This window comes from Moschus berezovskii, chromosome 26 (genome assembly GCF_049115385.1).
Source record: "Moschus berezovskii isolate FMDL1 chromosome 26, NW_MosBer_1.0, whole genome shotgun sequence".
NCBI classification, from domain to species: Eukaryota; Metazoa; Chordata; class Mammalia; order Artiodactyla; family Moschidae; genus Moschus; species Moschus berezovskii.
In genome coordinates, this window is record NC_142485.1 from 11,088,482 (window position 1) to 11,106,028 (window position 17,547).

Here is a 17,547-nt window from a genome sequence, read left to right on the forward strand (position 1 = left end):
ATATCATTATGTTAGATTTAAACCCAAGCAGATCAATAATTAAACAAACTATAATTGGCCAAAACAACTCAACTAAAAGGCAGAAACTGGCCGAGTTAAAAAAAAACCGAAGACCCAGCTAAACGCTGCCTATGAGAAATCCACTTTAAATATAAAGACACAAACAGATAACTGATGTGGGAAGTGAGGGGAAGGCACAAGGATGCCCAATTTCTGACATGGACCACAGAGAGATCACACCCATTTTCCTCTATACTACTTGCCGTTGTACGTAGGTCCACTGTCCACACTTCCTCCGTATCCTTTAGTCTCACAGTTGGGGGGAGCCCAGCCGTTGTCACAGTGACAATTTTTATTGCTATTACATACCTTCAAAACAATCAAAACACCACTTTCGTTAATTGTGAATGACATTCTAAATCATGAACTCAAGGATAGAAACCAAGAGAAAAGACTAAATTCATGCAAATCCATAGACATTCTTTTTAAGAATGAAGAATTTATCAGGTTATCTAAATTCCCCAATATCTAAAAACCTTAAGAAATCTCACTGAGAATCCTCACCGAGAACTCTCATTATTCAAGCACCACTTTCGTGAACAAACCAAAAAAGACTATTACCTACCCCATGTCCATGACACTTTTCCTGAATGTCACAGTCATAATTCAGAACAGAAGCATTTACACATGCAAAATTTTTACAGATCTGAAAGAAAAAGAAGTAATGAGTAAAGAAAACTTGAACACATTAGTAAACTAGCCAGGGGTAAAATAAGACCTGGGTGTAGATGATTTCATTGGTGAATTCTTTCATACTTTTAAGGAATAGTTAATTCCCGTACTGCGTATTTGATGAAATTAACTGACATAGAACTAAAAATCAAAAAGGACAAAGATGACACAAAGGCCTAAAACAAAACTATCATCTACCCTTCTATACAAATATACATGTGAAAATCTAAAGTAAAATATTCACAAATGGATTTTTTCAAATCAGACAGAGATAATTCCACTACTATAGAAAAGGCTCTGAAACTCCACCACTATTCATTTATGTTTTCTTTCTTTAGAGATTTAGATTAATTGGATTTTAAAATCTTTACTTTACCCTTGCAGCTGTTTACCTTTTCTCTCATTTTTCTGTTTCAGTCTTTCTGTTCAACTTCCTCACAAAATCCTCCAACTTTATATAACAGTAAATCTAGATAGAGGTCAATTATATATGCATGAAGATGAACAGTGTACTAGGGTTAGGACAGGGAGACGGACATCTCCTAGGAGGATGACCAACTAACATCAAAAGTCTTATCTTCTCATCTCCAATCTGCTCCTAGGGTAACAGGCCAACTCGTTGCTTTGTTGACAAGACAGGAAAAGCAGACAGAAAGAAGAAGGACTAGCTTCTCCAGCAGTCGACTAAATGTATTTTCAATATCGTGTTTCCCCCCACCCCTCTCAGCTATAACCATTGTTTCCAAATCACCAATCTGTTTAGGGTTCTGCCAGGCTAAGATACAGGCTCTCTGCTCATACTCTGTCAGTCTGCACTGTAAGTTGTAGGTTACAAACTACTTTCTTTCCTCTTTCAAATTTTCAAAACCTGTCGAAACTTTTATCTACTGATGCAATCTCATATACTTCACAGTTTGGAATCTATTCCCTAATTAGTTCCTTTACATTTTGAGAGAAACTGGCAGGCAAACGGGATAAATGAATACTGCAATCCAGCATCTTTTATAGGTTTTTCTCCAATTCATATTTTCACTCTGAACTTGCAATAACTTGTTTTAACTGAATGTAATGATTACTTTTATGTGTCTGCCTGTATAAGACAGAGGTCCAGGAATCAAGGCATGGAAGTGGAGTGGCACCACTCACTATTTCTCTTAGTGACCCACTAGCAAAATATTTGCTCCCTGCTCCCAAGACTTTATGCTCTATAGTTAATCTAGAAGTCTTAATTCTAGAGGGAAGAATGCTTCCATCAGGAAACACGTCAGTGATTCCACTGAACTGGAAGTTAAGACTGCCACCCACTCACTTCAGATTCCTCATGCCTCTGAACAAACAGATAAAGAAGAGACTTACTGTGGGCTGACGTGACTGATCCATTCCCAAGGGAAAACTGGACTGTTACTCCACAATGGAATAAGGAAGAGTATGTGTGGAATATAGGAGATCCCTTGGGGTAGTTTCCTAGTATGACCATTATAAAGACCAGCAGAAAACTATAACCACCCAGTCCTAACAGGACTACTAACAGTCCAGAGCCTTCAGAAATGAAGGTTTTATAGCATCCTGCCGAGTAAAGAATCCTAATCAGCTGAAGTCCTTGCTGAAAACAAAGACAATAAAGAATTAAGGAAGAAGACAGTTAAAAAATACCAGCTATAGGGACTTTCCTAGTGTAGTGGTCCAGTGGTAAAGTCTCCGTGCTTCCAATACAGGAAGCATGGGTTCGATCCCTGGCTGGGGAACTAAGATACCATAAGCCACAGGGTGCGGCCAAAAACAAAAAACATATGAAACATCAGCTATAACTATATTGCCGAAACAAAAACTGTAATTATCATGACCATTCCCTCATTTTGTTATAAACATGCTTTTGTGTATGTGTACCAAATACCTTTTTCTTCTCTCTCTTAGTCCCTCAGGTAACATACAATATATTACCTTTATATCGTAGTATTTAAGTATTGCTAACTTTACATGACAGGATTTAAGTTACAGGACATCAAGAAAAGTACACAGTGGCCAAAGAATTAATCTTCTCCTCAAGGTAGGATTTAGTGCATTTTCAGTTACACATGAGATACAATGGTTGCACACAGTTCTACCATGTTATGCAAAATTATGACCATGCTATTGTCTTCAAGATTATTTCAAAGACTGTTATCATGTTGAAGATTATGTATAATTTTAAGGAGATGCATAAGGACCCCAAGCTAACAAGATGTGGACCTGTGATGCTAATTTCATAAATCAACTTGACTGGCTCACAGGGTGCCTAGATATTTGATCAAACATTATTCTAGATGTTTCTGTGGGACATTTTTGGATGTGATTAACACATAAGTTGATCAAATGTAAAGCAAGTTACCCTCCTTATGTTGGTCTTGTCCAATTAGTTAATGGCATGAATAAAATTAAAAGGCTGACCCTCCTCCAAATAAGAGAGAATTTCTCCTGCTGCCTGCCTTCTAACTGGGACACTGGGTTTTTTCTTTTTTCTTGCCTCTGGACTCCGACTAAATAGTTAACTCTTTCTGGGACTCAAACTCGCTAGCCTTTGTTTTTTTGTTTTTTTTTTTTTGATAGGGAGTTATTTATTGAAAAATGAGACTTGATTATAACAAAAGCAGAGAATTTACACTGAAACCTCCTGGCCTAGTTCTGGAGGATATGGGACAACTCAAAGAAGAAATGTTCCAACTTTCACTTTTTTGGGGTGCAATGTACACAGCTGTAATACACAAACAATGAAGTGCACTAAACTTAAAGTACAGCTTGAAGGACTTTCCCATGTGTGTTCACCTGTACAACCAGCCCCGCATCAAGCTGGAAAGGAATTCCCACTCACAAGCCTCTCAAGGCTCTCCCCACTTCTCTGGCCCGTCGCCTCCATCACATGCTCCTGGACTTCATGAAGTGACACCCTGTGTGTCTGTGAAAGACCCCTATCACCAGGCCAGCTGTTCACCCATGACCTGTGTTGTGCCCATCACTGAACCCTGAGTAGGTAAGGAGTGAGCTGGGGAGCTAGAAGATTTCTGACATGCTTTATTTGTGGGTGGCTGGTGCAGCAGTGAACAGGAAGTACACCATCAGGTCTTCTGGGTCTCCAACTTGCCCACTGCAGATCTTGGGATTGTTATCTTTCATAAGTGTGTAAGCTTATGCCTTATTTTAAAAAAAACCTTATACACACACACACATACACATGCACACACATACGCATGCACACACACAGAGTTCTCTGGAGAACCTTGACCAATTATTTCTCTATTATGTTTAAACCAAAAACAACGAAACTGTACACATGTTGAGGTAAACTACACTTTAGAACACTGAGCACAATGCACAACTCAACAGCAAAAGCTACATGGGCATGAAACAAGAATGAGCATTTTTCTACTTGTATTAACTGAAGTCTATTTTAGTGACTGTCTGTTACATTCAATGTTTGGGTTCCCCTGAAAACACCTATGCTGAAGCCCTATTCCACATGTGGTGATAGCTGAAGGTGTGTAATTAGGGTGTGCTGAGGTCATGCTGGTGAAACCCTGGTCCAACAGGATTAGTTCCCTTGTATGAATAGACATCAGAGAGGAGACAGTCATGTCTGTACTTCATGAGATCCTGACCTGGTCCTACGCTCAGTTCCAGCCCCTCAAGCCATGGTCAGGAAGCAGCCCAGCACATCCAAGTACGTCGCTGGGGACACGCATATCCATGCCTCAAGAACCAGGTCTACGGACTTCAGTTTTGGCTGCAGAATATGAAACGGATCCTGGGATTTCATTCCAGTCCATTTCAATCACAGTCCACAAACCAGTCCTGCCCATCCAGGGACCCAATTAGTGAACAGACAGTAGCCTTCTTAGGTACCTGATAGGAGCTCCACCCATCCATGCAATTGGTAATAGGCCTGCTGTTTCAGGACCCAACTGTGGACCGTGTCTTGGGGCTACCTCCGGAAAAGGGCGGGTCAATACACCCCGGGGCCAGTTAGCAACCATACCCTACCAAATTCCTGATAAAAAGTTCACCAACCATAGATCCCACTGCATATCTAGAGACAGATACGAGTCCAGCTCCAAACCAGACAGACTAAGATTCCATAGATAATCCCATCTGCACACAAAACAGACAGGAGGTCTTTACCAGCTGAAACCTTTCTGTAAAGACTGGAAGAGGTGTTTACCCGCTTCAAATACACACACCAATGCAAGGCTACATGGAAAAATCAAGGAAATATGACACCACCAAAGGAAACTAATAAAGTTCCAATAAAAGGAAAAAAGAACTTATAGTAGATATACAAAAGATAAAGAGAAAGGAATCAAAGCATGCACTACAATAAAATATATCACAAGACAGAAAGGGAGGAACAAAAAAAACTGCAAAAAAAACAGGCAACAAACATTTAACAAAATGACAGTTAAACAAGTCTTTACCTATCAATAGTTACATTAAACATAAATGAACTAAATTCCTAAAAGAAAAGAGAGAAAGTGATTGAATGTATTAAAAAGAAAAAGAAAAAAAATCTAACAATATGTTGCCCACAAGAGAGTCACTTTAACTTTAATGATATGCACCAGTTGAAAGTAAAGAGATGGAAACAGATATTCCATGCAAATAGTAACCAAAAGAGAACAGGAGGAGCAACAGTTATATCACATATAATACACTTTCAGACAAACTCAATCACAAGTGACAGAGAAGGTTACTATATACTGATAAAGGGGTCAATTCATCAAGAGTATATAACAATGACAAGTATATAAATGCAGTACTTGGATGCAATCTCAAAAACAACAGAATGATCTCTGTTCGTTTCCAAGGCAAACCATTCAATATCACAGTAATCCAAGTCTATGCCCCAACCAGTAACGCTGAAGAAGCTGAAGTCGAACGGTTCTATGAAGACCTACCAGACCTTTTAGAACTAACACCCAAAAATATGTCCTTTTCATGACAGGGGACTGGAATGCAAAAGTAGGAAGTCAAGAAACACCTGGAGTAACAGGCAAATTTGGCCTTGGAATACGGAATGAAGCAGGGCAAAGGCTAATAAAGTTTTGCCAAGAGAACACACTGGTCATAACAAATACCCTCTTCCAACAACATAAGAGAAGACTCTACACATGGACATCACCAGATGGTCAACACTGAAATCAGATTGATTATATTCTTTGCAGCTAAAGATGGAGAAGCTCTATACAGTCAGCAAAAACAAGACCGGGAGCTGACTGTGGCTCAGATCACGAACTCCTTATTGCCAAATTCAGACTTAAACTGAAGAAAGTAGGGAAAACCACTAGACCATTCAGGTATGACCTAAATCAAATCCCTTATGATTATACAGTGAAAGTGAGAAATAGATTTAAGGGACTATGCCGGGAGCCAGCGAGGGAAATCCTACCCGTGGCAAAGGTCAATTGGGGAAGAGGCCTGATGGGCAAAGGCTAATCAGGACTCGAGGAACCCCCTGGACTTACCCGAGCATCTACCCCAAAGAAAACCGGAGTCTGACTGCCTTGCTATCTTGCGCCTCTTACCAAGTCCTCTAATATTTATGGGGGCTTCCCCCCAACCACCTTTCTCTGAAAACATTAATTCAGAGCTGTAGTTAAAAAGTTCTCCTCGGCTTAATAGGAGTGCTCCAATCCAAGCCCCTCTGATAAGCTTGCTAACTTGCATGACAAGTTTGTCCGGGCTCTTACAACTATGAATGTGACTGTTTACAGCCTCCCAGCCATGCAAGGACAGAAAGCCTAATATTCTAAAATACTGGAATTTGTTGAAGAAGTTAAAATCATTAGAATAGTACTAAAAAAGATTTCATTGTTGAATCAATGCTTGTTGCAAAGTTTCCTCTATCTATTGTATCCTTGGAAATATATTAATTACATATAGAGAAAATAAGTAGTAGCCTTTGATTTAACCACATCAGATCTTAAGTTAATAAATTCCTTTCTTGTAGCTCACTATACCCTTGCCTTATAGGAATGTAACTTTGTCATGTGTCTTTGGAGAATAGGGCCTGATTTTAGGAAAATCACCTTAAAAGAATATAAACCTTTTTCCAGCTAACTAACCTTTGTTAGGAGAGAGGGCCATAAACTGTTAGCAGGCCTCCTGGCCAGAAGATGATGTAAACCACCTAAAACTTTTGTATATCACGAGACATACAAAAATAAGTCCTTATCCTGATAAGGGTCAAGACTGCTAACCCCACGTGATTTTGGCGTGACTCTATACCTCCCTTTCTCTATTTTTTATGTGCACAACTAAGGGTATAAAAGCAGCACTGGAAAATAAAGTTTTGGGCCTTGCTCACTGAAGCTTGGTCTCCCCGTGTCGTTCTTTCTCTTTTTCCATCCTTTTCTCTATTCTCCTTTTTCTGGTTGAGATCCTTAGAGCGCTGGGCCCTCTGCATTTACTTATCTGCCTGGGCTTCTAAGACCCACTCGAGGAGGTGCCCTGGTGGGGTGCCTCCAGTGATTCAAGAGGGCGCCTGCGACCTACGTAAACAGAGTAAACCCCATGCTGGGGTTTTATTGGCTTCCTGCATAAACCAAGGAATCATCAGCCCCTATCTGTCTCTCTCTTTCTCTCTCTCTCTTGCTGACGCCGACGCCACTCATCCAGAGGATACCCTGGGCCATATCGAGGCAGGTCCCTGATAGGACTAGATCTGATAGATAGAGTGCCTGATGAACTATGGACGGAGATTCCTGACACTGTATAGGAGATAGGGATCAAGACCATCCCCATGGAAAAGAAATGCAAAAAAGCAAAATGGCTGTCTGGGGAGGGCTTACAGATAGATAGATGTGAAAAGAAGAGAAGTGAAAGCAAAGGAGAAAAAAAAGATATAAGCATCTGAATGCAGAGTTCCAAAGAATAGAAAGGAGAGATAAGAAAGCCTTCCTCAGCAATCAATGCAAAGAAATAGAGGAAAACAACAGAATGGGAAAGACTAGAGATCTCTGCAAAAAAATTAGAGATACCAAGGGAACATTTCATGCAAAGATGGGCTCGATAAAGGACAGAAATGGTATGGACCTAACAGAAGCAGAAGATACTAAGAAGAGGTAGCAAGAATACACAGAAGAACTGTACAAAAAAGATCTTCATGACCCAGATGATCACAATGGTGTGATCACTCACTTAGAGCCAGACATCCTGGAATGTGAAGTCAAGTGGGCCTTCAGTTCAGTTCAGTTCAGTTCAGTCGCTCAGTTGTATCCGACTCTTCGCAACCCCATGAATCACAGCATGCCAGGCCTCCCTGTCCATCACCAACTCCCGGAGTTCACTCAAACTCATGTCCATCGAGTTGGTGATGCCATCCATCCATCTCATTCTCTGTCGTCCCCTTCTCCTCCTGCCCCCAATCCCTCCCAGCATCAGAGTCTTTTCCAGTGAGTCAACTCATTGCATGAGGTGGCCAAAGTATTGGAGTTTCAGTTTTACCATCAGTCCTTCCAATGAACACCCATGATTGATCTCCTCTAGAATGGACTGGTTGGATCTCCGTGCAGTCCAAGGGACTCTCAAGAGTCTTCTCCAGCACCACAGTTCAGAAGCATCAATTCTTCGCTGATCAGCTTTCTTCAAGCATCAATACGAAAAGAGCTAGTGGAGGTGATAGAATTCCAGTTGACCTTTTCTAATCCTGAAAGATGATGCTGTGAAAGTGCTGCACTCAATATGCCAGCAAATTTGGAAAACTCAGCAGTGGCCACAGGACTGGAAAAGGTCAGTTTTCATTCCAATCCCAAAGAAAGGCAATGCCAAAGAAGGCTCAAACTACTGCACGAGTGCACGCATCTCACACTCTAGTAAAGTCATGCTCAAATTTCTCTAAGCCAGACTTCAGCAATATGTGAACCGTGAACTTCCAGATGTTCAAGTTGGTTTTAGAAGAGGCAGAGGAACCAGACATCAAATTGCCAACATCTGCTGGATCATCAAAAAGGCAAGAGAGTTTCCGAAAAATATCTATTTCTGCTTTATTGACTATGTCAAAGCCTTTGACTGTATGGATCACAATAAACTGTGGAAAATTCTGAAAGAGATGGGAATACCAGACCACCTGACCTGCCTGTTGAGAAATCTGTATGCAGGTCAGGAAGCAACAGTTAGAACTGCACATGGAACAACAGACTGTTTCCAAATAGGAAAAGGAGTACATCAAGGCTGTATATTGTCACCCTGCTTATTTAACTTATATGCAGAGTACATCATGAGAAATGCTGGGCTGGAAAAAGCACTAGCTGGAATCAAGATTGCCGGGAGAAATATCCATAACCTCAGATATGCAGATGACACCACCCTTATGGCAGAAAGTGAAGAAGAACTAAAAAGCCTCTTGACGAAAGTGAAAGAGGAGAGTGAAAAAGTTGGCTTAAAGCTCAACATTCAGAACACTAAGATCATGGCATCTGGTCCCATCACTTCATGGGAAATAGATGGGGAAACAGTGGAAACAGTGGCTGACTTTATTTTTGGGGTTCCAAAATCACTGCAGATGGTGACTGCAGCCATGAAATTAAAAGACGCTTACTCCTTGGAATGAAAGTTATGACCAACCTAGACAGAATATTAAAAAGCAGAGACATTACTTGCCAACAAAGGTCCATCTAGTCAAGGCTATGGTTTTTCCAGTGGTCATGTGAGAATTGGACTATGAAGAAAGCTGAGCGCCGAAGAACTGATGCTTCTGAACTGTGGTGTTGGAGAAGACTCTTGAGAGTCCCTTGGACTGCAAGGAGATCCAGCCAGTCCATCCTAAAGAAGATGAGTCCTGGGTGTTCATTGGAAGGACTGATGCTGAGGCTGAAACTCCAATACTTTGACCACCTCATGCGAAGAGTTGACTCACTGGAAAAGACTCTGATGCTGGGACGGACTGGGGGCGGGAGGAGAAAGGGACCACAGAGGATGAGATGGCTGGATGGCATCACCGACTCGATGGACATGAGTTTGAGTAAACTCCGGGAGTTGGTGATAGACAGGGAGGCCTGGCGTGCTGAGATTCATGGGGTCGCAAAGAGTCGGACACAACTGAGCAACTGAACTGAACTGATGCACCCTATATTGGAGCATCTAATATTTAATGCAAATAGTAAGAGAATTGAAAGGAGTAATAGACAGCAATACAATAACAGTATAGGAGACTTCAGTTTCAATATTGGAAGGATGATGCATACAGAAATGTAATAAGGAAACAGAAGACCTGAAGAACACTATAGACTGAAATAGACCAAAACATATATACAGAACATTTCATGCAACAGCCGCAGAATATGTATTTTTCTTAAGCACACACAGAACATTCCATGTAATAAGCCATATGCTGGGCCACAAAGCAAGACTTAAGAAAATCGAAATCCTATCTGGTTTCTTTTTCGACCACAGTAGTATAACTAGTGGAAAACTGGAAAATTCACAAAACTGAAAATTAAACAACACACTCCTGAACAACCAGTCCTGCCATTTGCAACAATATGGATGGATCTTCAGGGCATTCAGACCAGGAGAAATAAGTCTGATGGAGAAAAATTAATTCCATATGATCTCACTTATATATGGAATTTTTAAAAAAACTGAACTCAAGAGAATTGCAAGGGTGGTTGCCAGGGAAAGGGAGAAATGGAGAGATGTTGGTCAAATGGAATAAACTTTCAATTATAAGATGAATAAGTTCTGGGGATCTAATATTCAGCATGGTGATTACAGTTAGCAATACTGTATTATATTCTTGAAAGTTGGTAAGAGTAAATCTTAAAATGTTCTCACCCAAAAAAAAAATGTATGTGAGGTGACAGATATGTTAACTAATCCTACTGTGCTAATTATTTCACAATATATATCAAATCATCACATTGTACAGCTCAAACTTACACAATGTTACGTATCAATTGTATTTTAATAAAGCTGGGCTTGGCCACAGGGGAGGTGGCAGGGGGACAACAAAGGAAAACAAAGATGAAAGATACAGTAAAAGAACCACAGGAACATTATCTGAGATTCTGGGTTCCAAAGCTCTGTATTTGATTCTGTGGTTTGAGTCAGTAAATTTCATGCTATGATTTAATTCAGTCTTAGCTGAGTTTCTGTGAAATTTAAGAGTACTGACTAAAATTCACAGAGTAAATTTTCATCAGTTAAAAAAGCGTAAGTGGACAGCTTCAGAAATTTAAAAGTATATTCACCAGCACAAAGACTGAGAAAAAAATCTACATTACCAGTGTTTGCTCCAGGTTGTAAAGACAATTTAATGTCAAGGAATTTATCAACGTAACTCAGTACATGAACAAGTCAAAGGAAAATATGTAGTGATTATTTAAACAGCTATTGGAAAATACTCATAAAATTTTAAAACTATTTGTTCTTTTCTTTTTACTAATTACAATTAAAAGGATTCTCCATTCAATGAAAAACACTATCTACCCCAAGTCAAGAGTCAAAATCACATATAACCCTGAAAGACTGCCCACATTCCCAGTCAAGTTAGGGAGAAGACAAAGTACACTATCATGATTATTATTTAAAATCATCCTGCAAGTTTTACGACTGCAATTACACAGGAAAAAAATTCAAACTGTAAGTATCAGAAAGGAAATCAACTTTCTATCATTTACAGATAACAGCTTACCTAAAAAATTCTAATACAATAATAAAAATATGTAACACTAAGTGTATGGCAGGTGACAAAGTAAATATACACAAATGAATATATTTTTCTGAATATCAATAATAGCCAATAAAAGTATAAACAAAATACCTTCTCTTACCAATAAAAACAAATTAAAAATGCAACATAACATTAGAAAACATAATAAGATAAATCTGTGTTATTCATAATAGCAATGAAAATATAAAATACCTAGGAATAACAAAAAACTGAAAAGGAGCTTTATAACTAAAGCTTTAAAATACAACCCCCAAGAAATTGAGAGACATACCATGTTCTTCTATGAGAAGACTGAATAATGTAAAGATGTCACTTTTCCCCATTACAAATTTATAAATCTGATTTGATCCCAACCAAAACTCCAAAGCGTTTTATTTTTAATTTTTTTTGGCACCTTGACAAAATGATCTCAAGTTCATCTGTAATAATAAATGAATATTAATAGCGAAGAAAACTATGAAAAAAGAATGAAGGGGCATTTATATAACCAAATATTAAAAATACATTATAAAACTGATAAAAACTAAAAGAAGTCAATACTGACACATGAGTTGTCAGACCAATCAGTGGACATGACGAGAAAAAGCAGAAACCAAGCCCAAGTATATATAAAAATTTAATAAGCGAAAGAGAGATTATACTTGAGGTGTAGGCAAATAACAAATCATTCTAAAAAAAAGCAACATTAGAAGTCAGCATACAGTCATCATCTCTGAATGAATAAAATGATAAAAAGGAAAAAAGAATGCCAACCTCATACTACACACTCAAACTGGACTAAAGAGATAAGTATTTAAAGCTTTTTAAATGTCCTAGAAAAGAATGCTCTGATACTATACTAAGAAAAGTCTTTAAAATTTGAAAGTAAAGTTGGACTTTCTTTACTTTTCCTTTCTTAAAGGAAAAGAATAATAGATTTGTTTATATAAAAAAGTAAACATGGGAAAAAATACTAAAATCAAAAGAAAGAGGCAAGTAATAAACTGGGCAAATAAATTTTTAAAAGGTATTACATTAAGTTTTATATGACATAAGTCAAAGCTCTTTAAAAACTGATAAAACACACCATTTTATAAACGAGCAAAGAATATTAACAAGCAAATCACAAAAGAAGGAATAAATATATGGAGACTAAAAAATTTAATGTCCTAGTAGGCAAGAAAGAGCAAAATAAAAAGAAAATGACCAATAAAAGTTTAAAAGCAATAGTACCTAATCCTGACTACAATATAAAGAATTGAAACACTATTGAAAACTGCTTGGAAAGTAAACAGGGAAAAACTTTTCTAAAGAGAAATTTGGCAAAACTATATATAAAACCTTAAACATATGGACCCCAGTAGGGTAGCCTTTAACCTCAGAAAACAGCCAGGATGTTGTGAAATTTCTTATAAAGTCCTTTACCTCAACATTGTTTATACTAACCTCAGCAGCTGAGTTAATGGCATGGCAAACTGAAAGTTGCTCAGTCATGTCCAACTCTGCCACCCCATGGCTACAGTCCACAGAATTCTCCAGGCCAGAATACTGGAGTGGGTAGCCTTTCCCTTCTCCAGGGGATCTTCCCACCCAGGGACCGAAGCCAGGTCTCCTGCATTGCAGGCGGATTCTTTATCAGCTAAGCCACAAGGGAAGCCCATGGCAAAGGCAGACACAAAAACACAAGGGTCTTTTTGTAAGAATGAGGGACAACAGAATGGGAACTTAAAACTTGGCAGAAACTGAAGTAACCTGAGGGTCCCTCTGTCTTTCTCACGTGTCCCATGGTCCCATAATCAGTCAACTGTGTTCACTCTTTCCTCCTCTATTCTCCTATGAGTTGGTTTCTTCAACTTGTTCAACAATCCTGCACCCTTAGATCTCTCCTATATAGCTTAAGCTTGCTATCACCCTTCGAGTCCTACTCCTGAATTATGGCATCTCTCAGAGACTTCTCAGTTTCAAATCTACTCTTCACTGCCTTTCTTTACTTATGTATTCCCCCCACAAATGGAATTAGGCCTAGATCACCTCATCCAGAACCACTGGTAGTAACTCAGCAGCTAACTCTTGGCTCACATCTGATCCAAACAGCTGTGGTCAGAGTAGCAGGAAGCGTGGGGAGGACAAGCATTACAACACTTCTAGTAGAGTCACGTACGCATGTGCGCACGCGTGCACGCGCGCGCGCACACACACACACACACACACACACACTCCTGAAAATCCCCTAAATGTCCCAGCAAGTAGAACCCTGGCTAATAAACTACAGCACATTGAAAGGGGGGTGGGGGAGGTGCCCAGTATATCACAACATAGAAACAACACATGACTCTAAGGAAGAAATCAGAATTACAGAATTACAGCTTCTTTTTTATGGATACAGAAGTTTCTTTAATGAAATTTTGGAAACTACCAAATTAGATGCAGATAATGACTATTCCAAGTCAGTGACCATTATAAAAACTGATCATTTCTGTAGTTAAAGAAAGCATTATATGAAACTAACACAACACTGTAAACCAACTATATTCCAATAAAAATTTTAAATTAAAAGAAAGCTCTATACAGCTATAAATCATCAGGAGGTACAGCCATTCTTAATTTTATTCTTGGTGGCTTTCTGTTTTTCCAAATTTCCACGAGTAGAGATTTCTTTTATAACCAGAAAAGAATCACTCACTTTGTATAAGGATTTTTTTTTTAATTCTTAAATTTTTACTTTGTTTTAAAAAACATTTCTATTACCTTTCCAGCATCACATCTGGTGCCTTCATTCACCATGCCAGGATCTGGAACATCGGATCCAAGCTGGAAATCCACACCCCAGCATTTGGTGCCTTTTCCAGGAGTCTGAATGATAGCAGGCACAACTCCGAATACAGGCAATTGTTCTACATTCTCACATTGAAGCTTTCCACACAAAGCATTCCTGGAAAGAAAGAGAAATAATGCAAACTACAATGCATCTGGTGTAGATACAAAAGAAAAATCATATATTTTTGTACAGAGAGTTTATTTCTATTTAGCTGAAGGGAATCTCAACAGAGAAAGTGTGCGACAGCAACAGAGATCAAAGCAGCTCTCTTTAGACATGGCAAAGAGAAGAGGTAAGTGCATGTAAAGACGCAAACTTCTAGGGCACCGGGGTGCTGATGCCGACACCTAAGAATCCCTCTTCATTACCTGCTTAGGGCTCAAAAAGTCTAACTAATGTAGTTGCTTTTAAATGTGATATAATTTTATAAATGCTTTTATATAGAAAATAACAGAACTATACTGAAATTCAATGGTGTCATTTTGTTGAGTTATAATAAAGAGAAGTCAGATTTTGTAATGTTAAACAAGCTTAAAGGAACTCCACTGTTCTTCGCTTGGCTAACTTTTACTTATTGAAAGACTCAATTCATTGGTTCATTAATTCACTAATTCAGTATTAGAACTCTGCAAAGACCTCCCTGACTACAATTCCTATTACCAAGGGTGAGTGAATGAATGTCCTTCCTATATTCCTTCATGATACATTAAGTATCCCTAACATCAACTCTGAAGATGCTGCCCTGAAATTTCCTTTTTAATTGCTTGTCTTTTGATCTAAGCACCTACCCTATTAAATCTCCCCTATGATATCACAACCAAGTCATTGTAGGATATGATTTTTCAATTCCTCTAATTCATCACCTCCTAAATATTCTCACACTAACTATCGTAACATTCTTTTACTTCCTGAGTTAACATCTTTCTCTCTATAACTTTTCCTCATTGGTCCCAGATGGTCAACATGAGACCACACAGATAATATCTTTTCTTTCCTCTACGTGGCAACCTTTTAGGACAACTGTCATGCAGGTATGAATGACTTACTTCACCAGGGCAATATTCTACAATTATTTCTCATGCAACAAGGAAGCTCCCCTCTTAAGTATGTTCCAGTTTATCTCACTACCTATTGAAGCACAGTGCTCGGAGTAAAACAGGAAACTTCAGTTACAGTGTGATAAGCAAAGAACAAGATGAAGTGTCATTTATTTCATTGAGATATTATATTTCTATGAAGCCCAGGATGACAGTAGCTCTTATGGAAACTACATTATATTGAATTTATCCTTAGCTAAAACTTCTATTTGTTTTTTGCACATGCTGCTGTTAAGCCTGCTCTTCCTTCCATCCTGCACTGAAGAGTTAAGTTCTTTTGTCCCAACTTGACATTTATTCTTTTTTTAAATTAATTAATGTATTTATTTGGCTGCACCAGGTCTCAGTTTCAGCACTTGGGGTCTTTAATTCTGGCATGCGGTATCTAGTTCCCTGACCAAGGACTGAACCCAGGCCCCCTGCATTGAGAGCAGGAGTCTTAGCCACTGACCACCAGGGAAGTCCCTATATTCATTCCTACGTCACCATTTACTCACAAGGCAACCTGAGTAAAGTGCTTAAACTTTCTGAAGTTCAGTTTCTTCATCTGAAAGACAAGAGCTAAATAATGATGCCTATGTCACATGCAAACATGCATGCTAAGTTGCTTGAGTCGTGCCCAACTCTTTGCAACCCTATGAACTATGTAGCCTGCCAGGCTTCTCAGACCATGGAAGTCTCCAGGCAAGAATACTGGAGTGGGTTGCCATGCCCTTCTTCAGGGGATCTTCCCAACCCAGGGATCTAATCCAGGTCTCCTGCTTTGGAGGCATATTCTTCACCATCTGAGCCACCAGGGAAGCCCCAACATCACACAGTTAGTTAAAATTAGTTACGAAAACCTCTAAAACAAAGCATGGAATAAAACAGCTCTCAGTTAGCAACTATTGGAACCTACCAAAATTCATTTTTCTATCACATACTCAATGTCTCATGTGTAGTCTTGGTGACATATTAAAAAGAAAATGGCTGATTCATGTTGAGATTTGACAGAAAACAAAATTCTGTAAAGCAATAATCCTTCAATAAAAACTAAATTAAAAAAAAATAAAAATACTCAATATATTTTAAAAAATCGATCACAAATCATTAAAAGGATAGTAACTTCAACAGAAAAATAATAGCAAAGATGCAAATATGCAATTCACCAAAATAAGAAATGCAAACAGCGAATAAAGCTAAGAGATGCTTACTATTATATTCATTTAAATATTATATTGCAAGCACCAAAAGAAAAACTGCTTCAGGCAAATATTCATATAGCAAATAAAATGTTTATGTGACAAATACTGTCAAAAAAAAAAAAATTCCAAAGTAGAGACCTTGGTAATAATCAAAGATTCAGTTCCTTCAGAAGACATATAACAATCCTAAATGTGTATGCACCTAATAACATAAGCACCAAAGAACACACTCTAAAACACATACAAGAAGAATTTACAGAACTAAAAGAAGTAGACAACTTCATAATCATAGCTGGAGATCTGCACATATCCCTCTCAGAAACTGAAGAGAAACAGATAAATATGCACATACACCCAAAATACAGACGATTTAAATATGACAATTAATTAACTTGACATTTATGGAACAATATATCCAACTGCAGCAGAATACTCTGCTTTTTAATTGACATGGAACATTCACCAAAACAGACCATATGCTGGACAGTAATTCACATCCCAACAAATTGAAAAGAACTGAAATCATACAAAGTATGTTCTCAATGGAATTAAACTAGAAACCAAAAACAAACAGAAAACCAGAATACTCCCAAATACTTGGAAATTAGGAATACATTTTTAATAACTCATGAGTCAAAGGAGAAATCACAATGCAACTGAGAAAATATTAAGAACTGAACAATAAGGAAAACACAATATATGAAATTCAATGAAAAAGAAGCATGCAACTTTTTAACCGGTCACCTTTCCTTCAACTTTCAAATCGCTACTTTTCTCATTTTGATTTAGCCTAATTATGTTAGTCAAGATGGATCAAACTCCCCAAAGTGCAGGAAAGATTCTTCGTTGGTTTTTCTTAAACATCATAAAAAAATCTTCAAAGTGTTGTGCTTATGACTGGTTTTGTATCTGACTTGCCCTTTATCTAGAAAATTACCTATTACAGCATCTATCTTATACTAAGGCAGTATCATTTTTAAATGATTGTTCTTGCTCAGGCAACAGTAAGGCAATAAAGCTTTCCCATACAATTTAAAT

The 17,547-nt window shown here is 38.3% G+C and overlaps 1 protein-coding gene across 1 annotated transcript in view; it reads right to left on the bottom strand.

Annotated features, from left to right (window-relative positions):
* Positions 1-17,547, bottom strand: part of ADAM9 (ADAM metallopeptidase domain 9) — a 91,720-nt gene that overhangs the window by 11,981 nt on the left and 62,192 nt on the right. The window contains exons 16-18 of the mRNA XM_055416634.2: positions 14,159-14,342; positions 626-706; positions 264-369 (exon numbers count right to left, since the gene is read on the bottom strand). Of these exons, the coding sequence (XP_055272609.1) occupies positions 264-369; positions 626-706; positions 14,159-14,342 (371 nt within the window). The remainder of the gene's footprint in view (positions 1-263; positions 370-625; positions 707-14,158; positions 14,343-17,547) is intronic.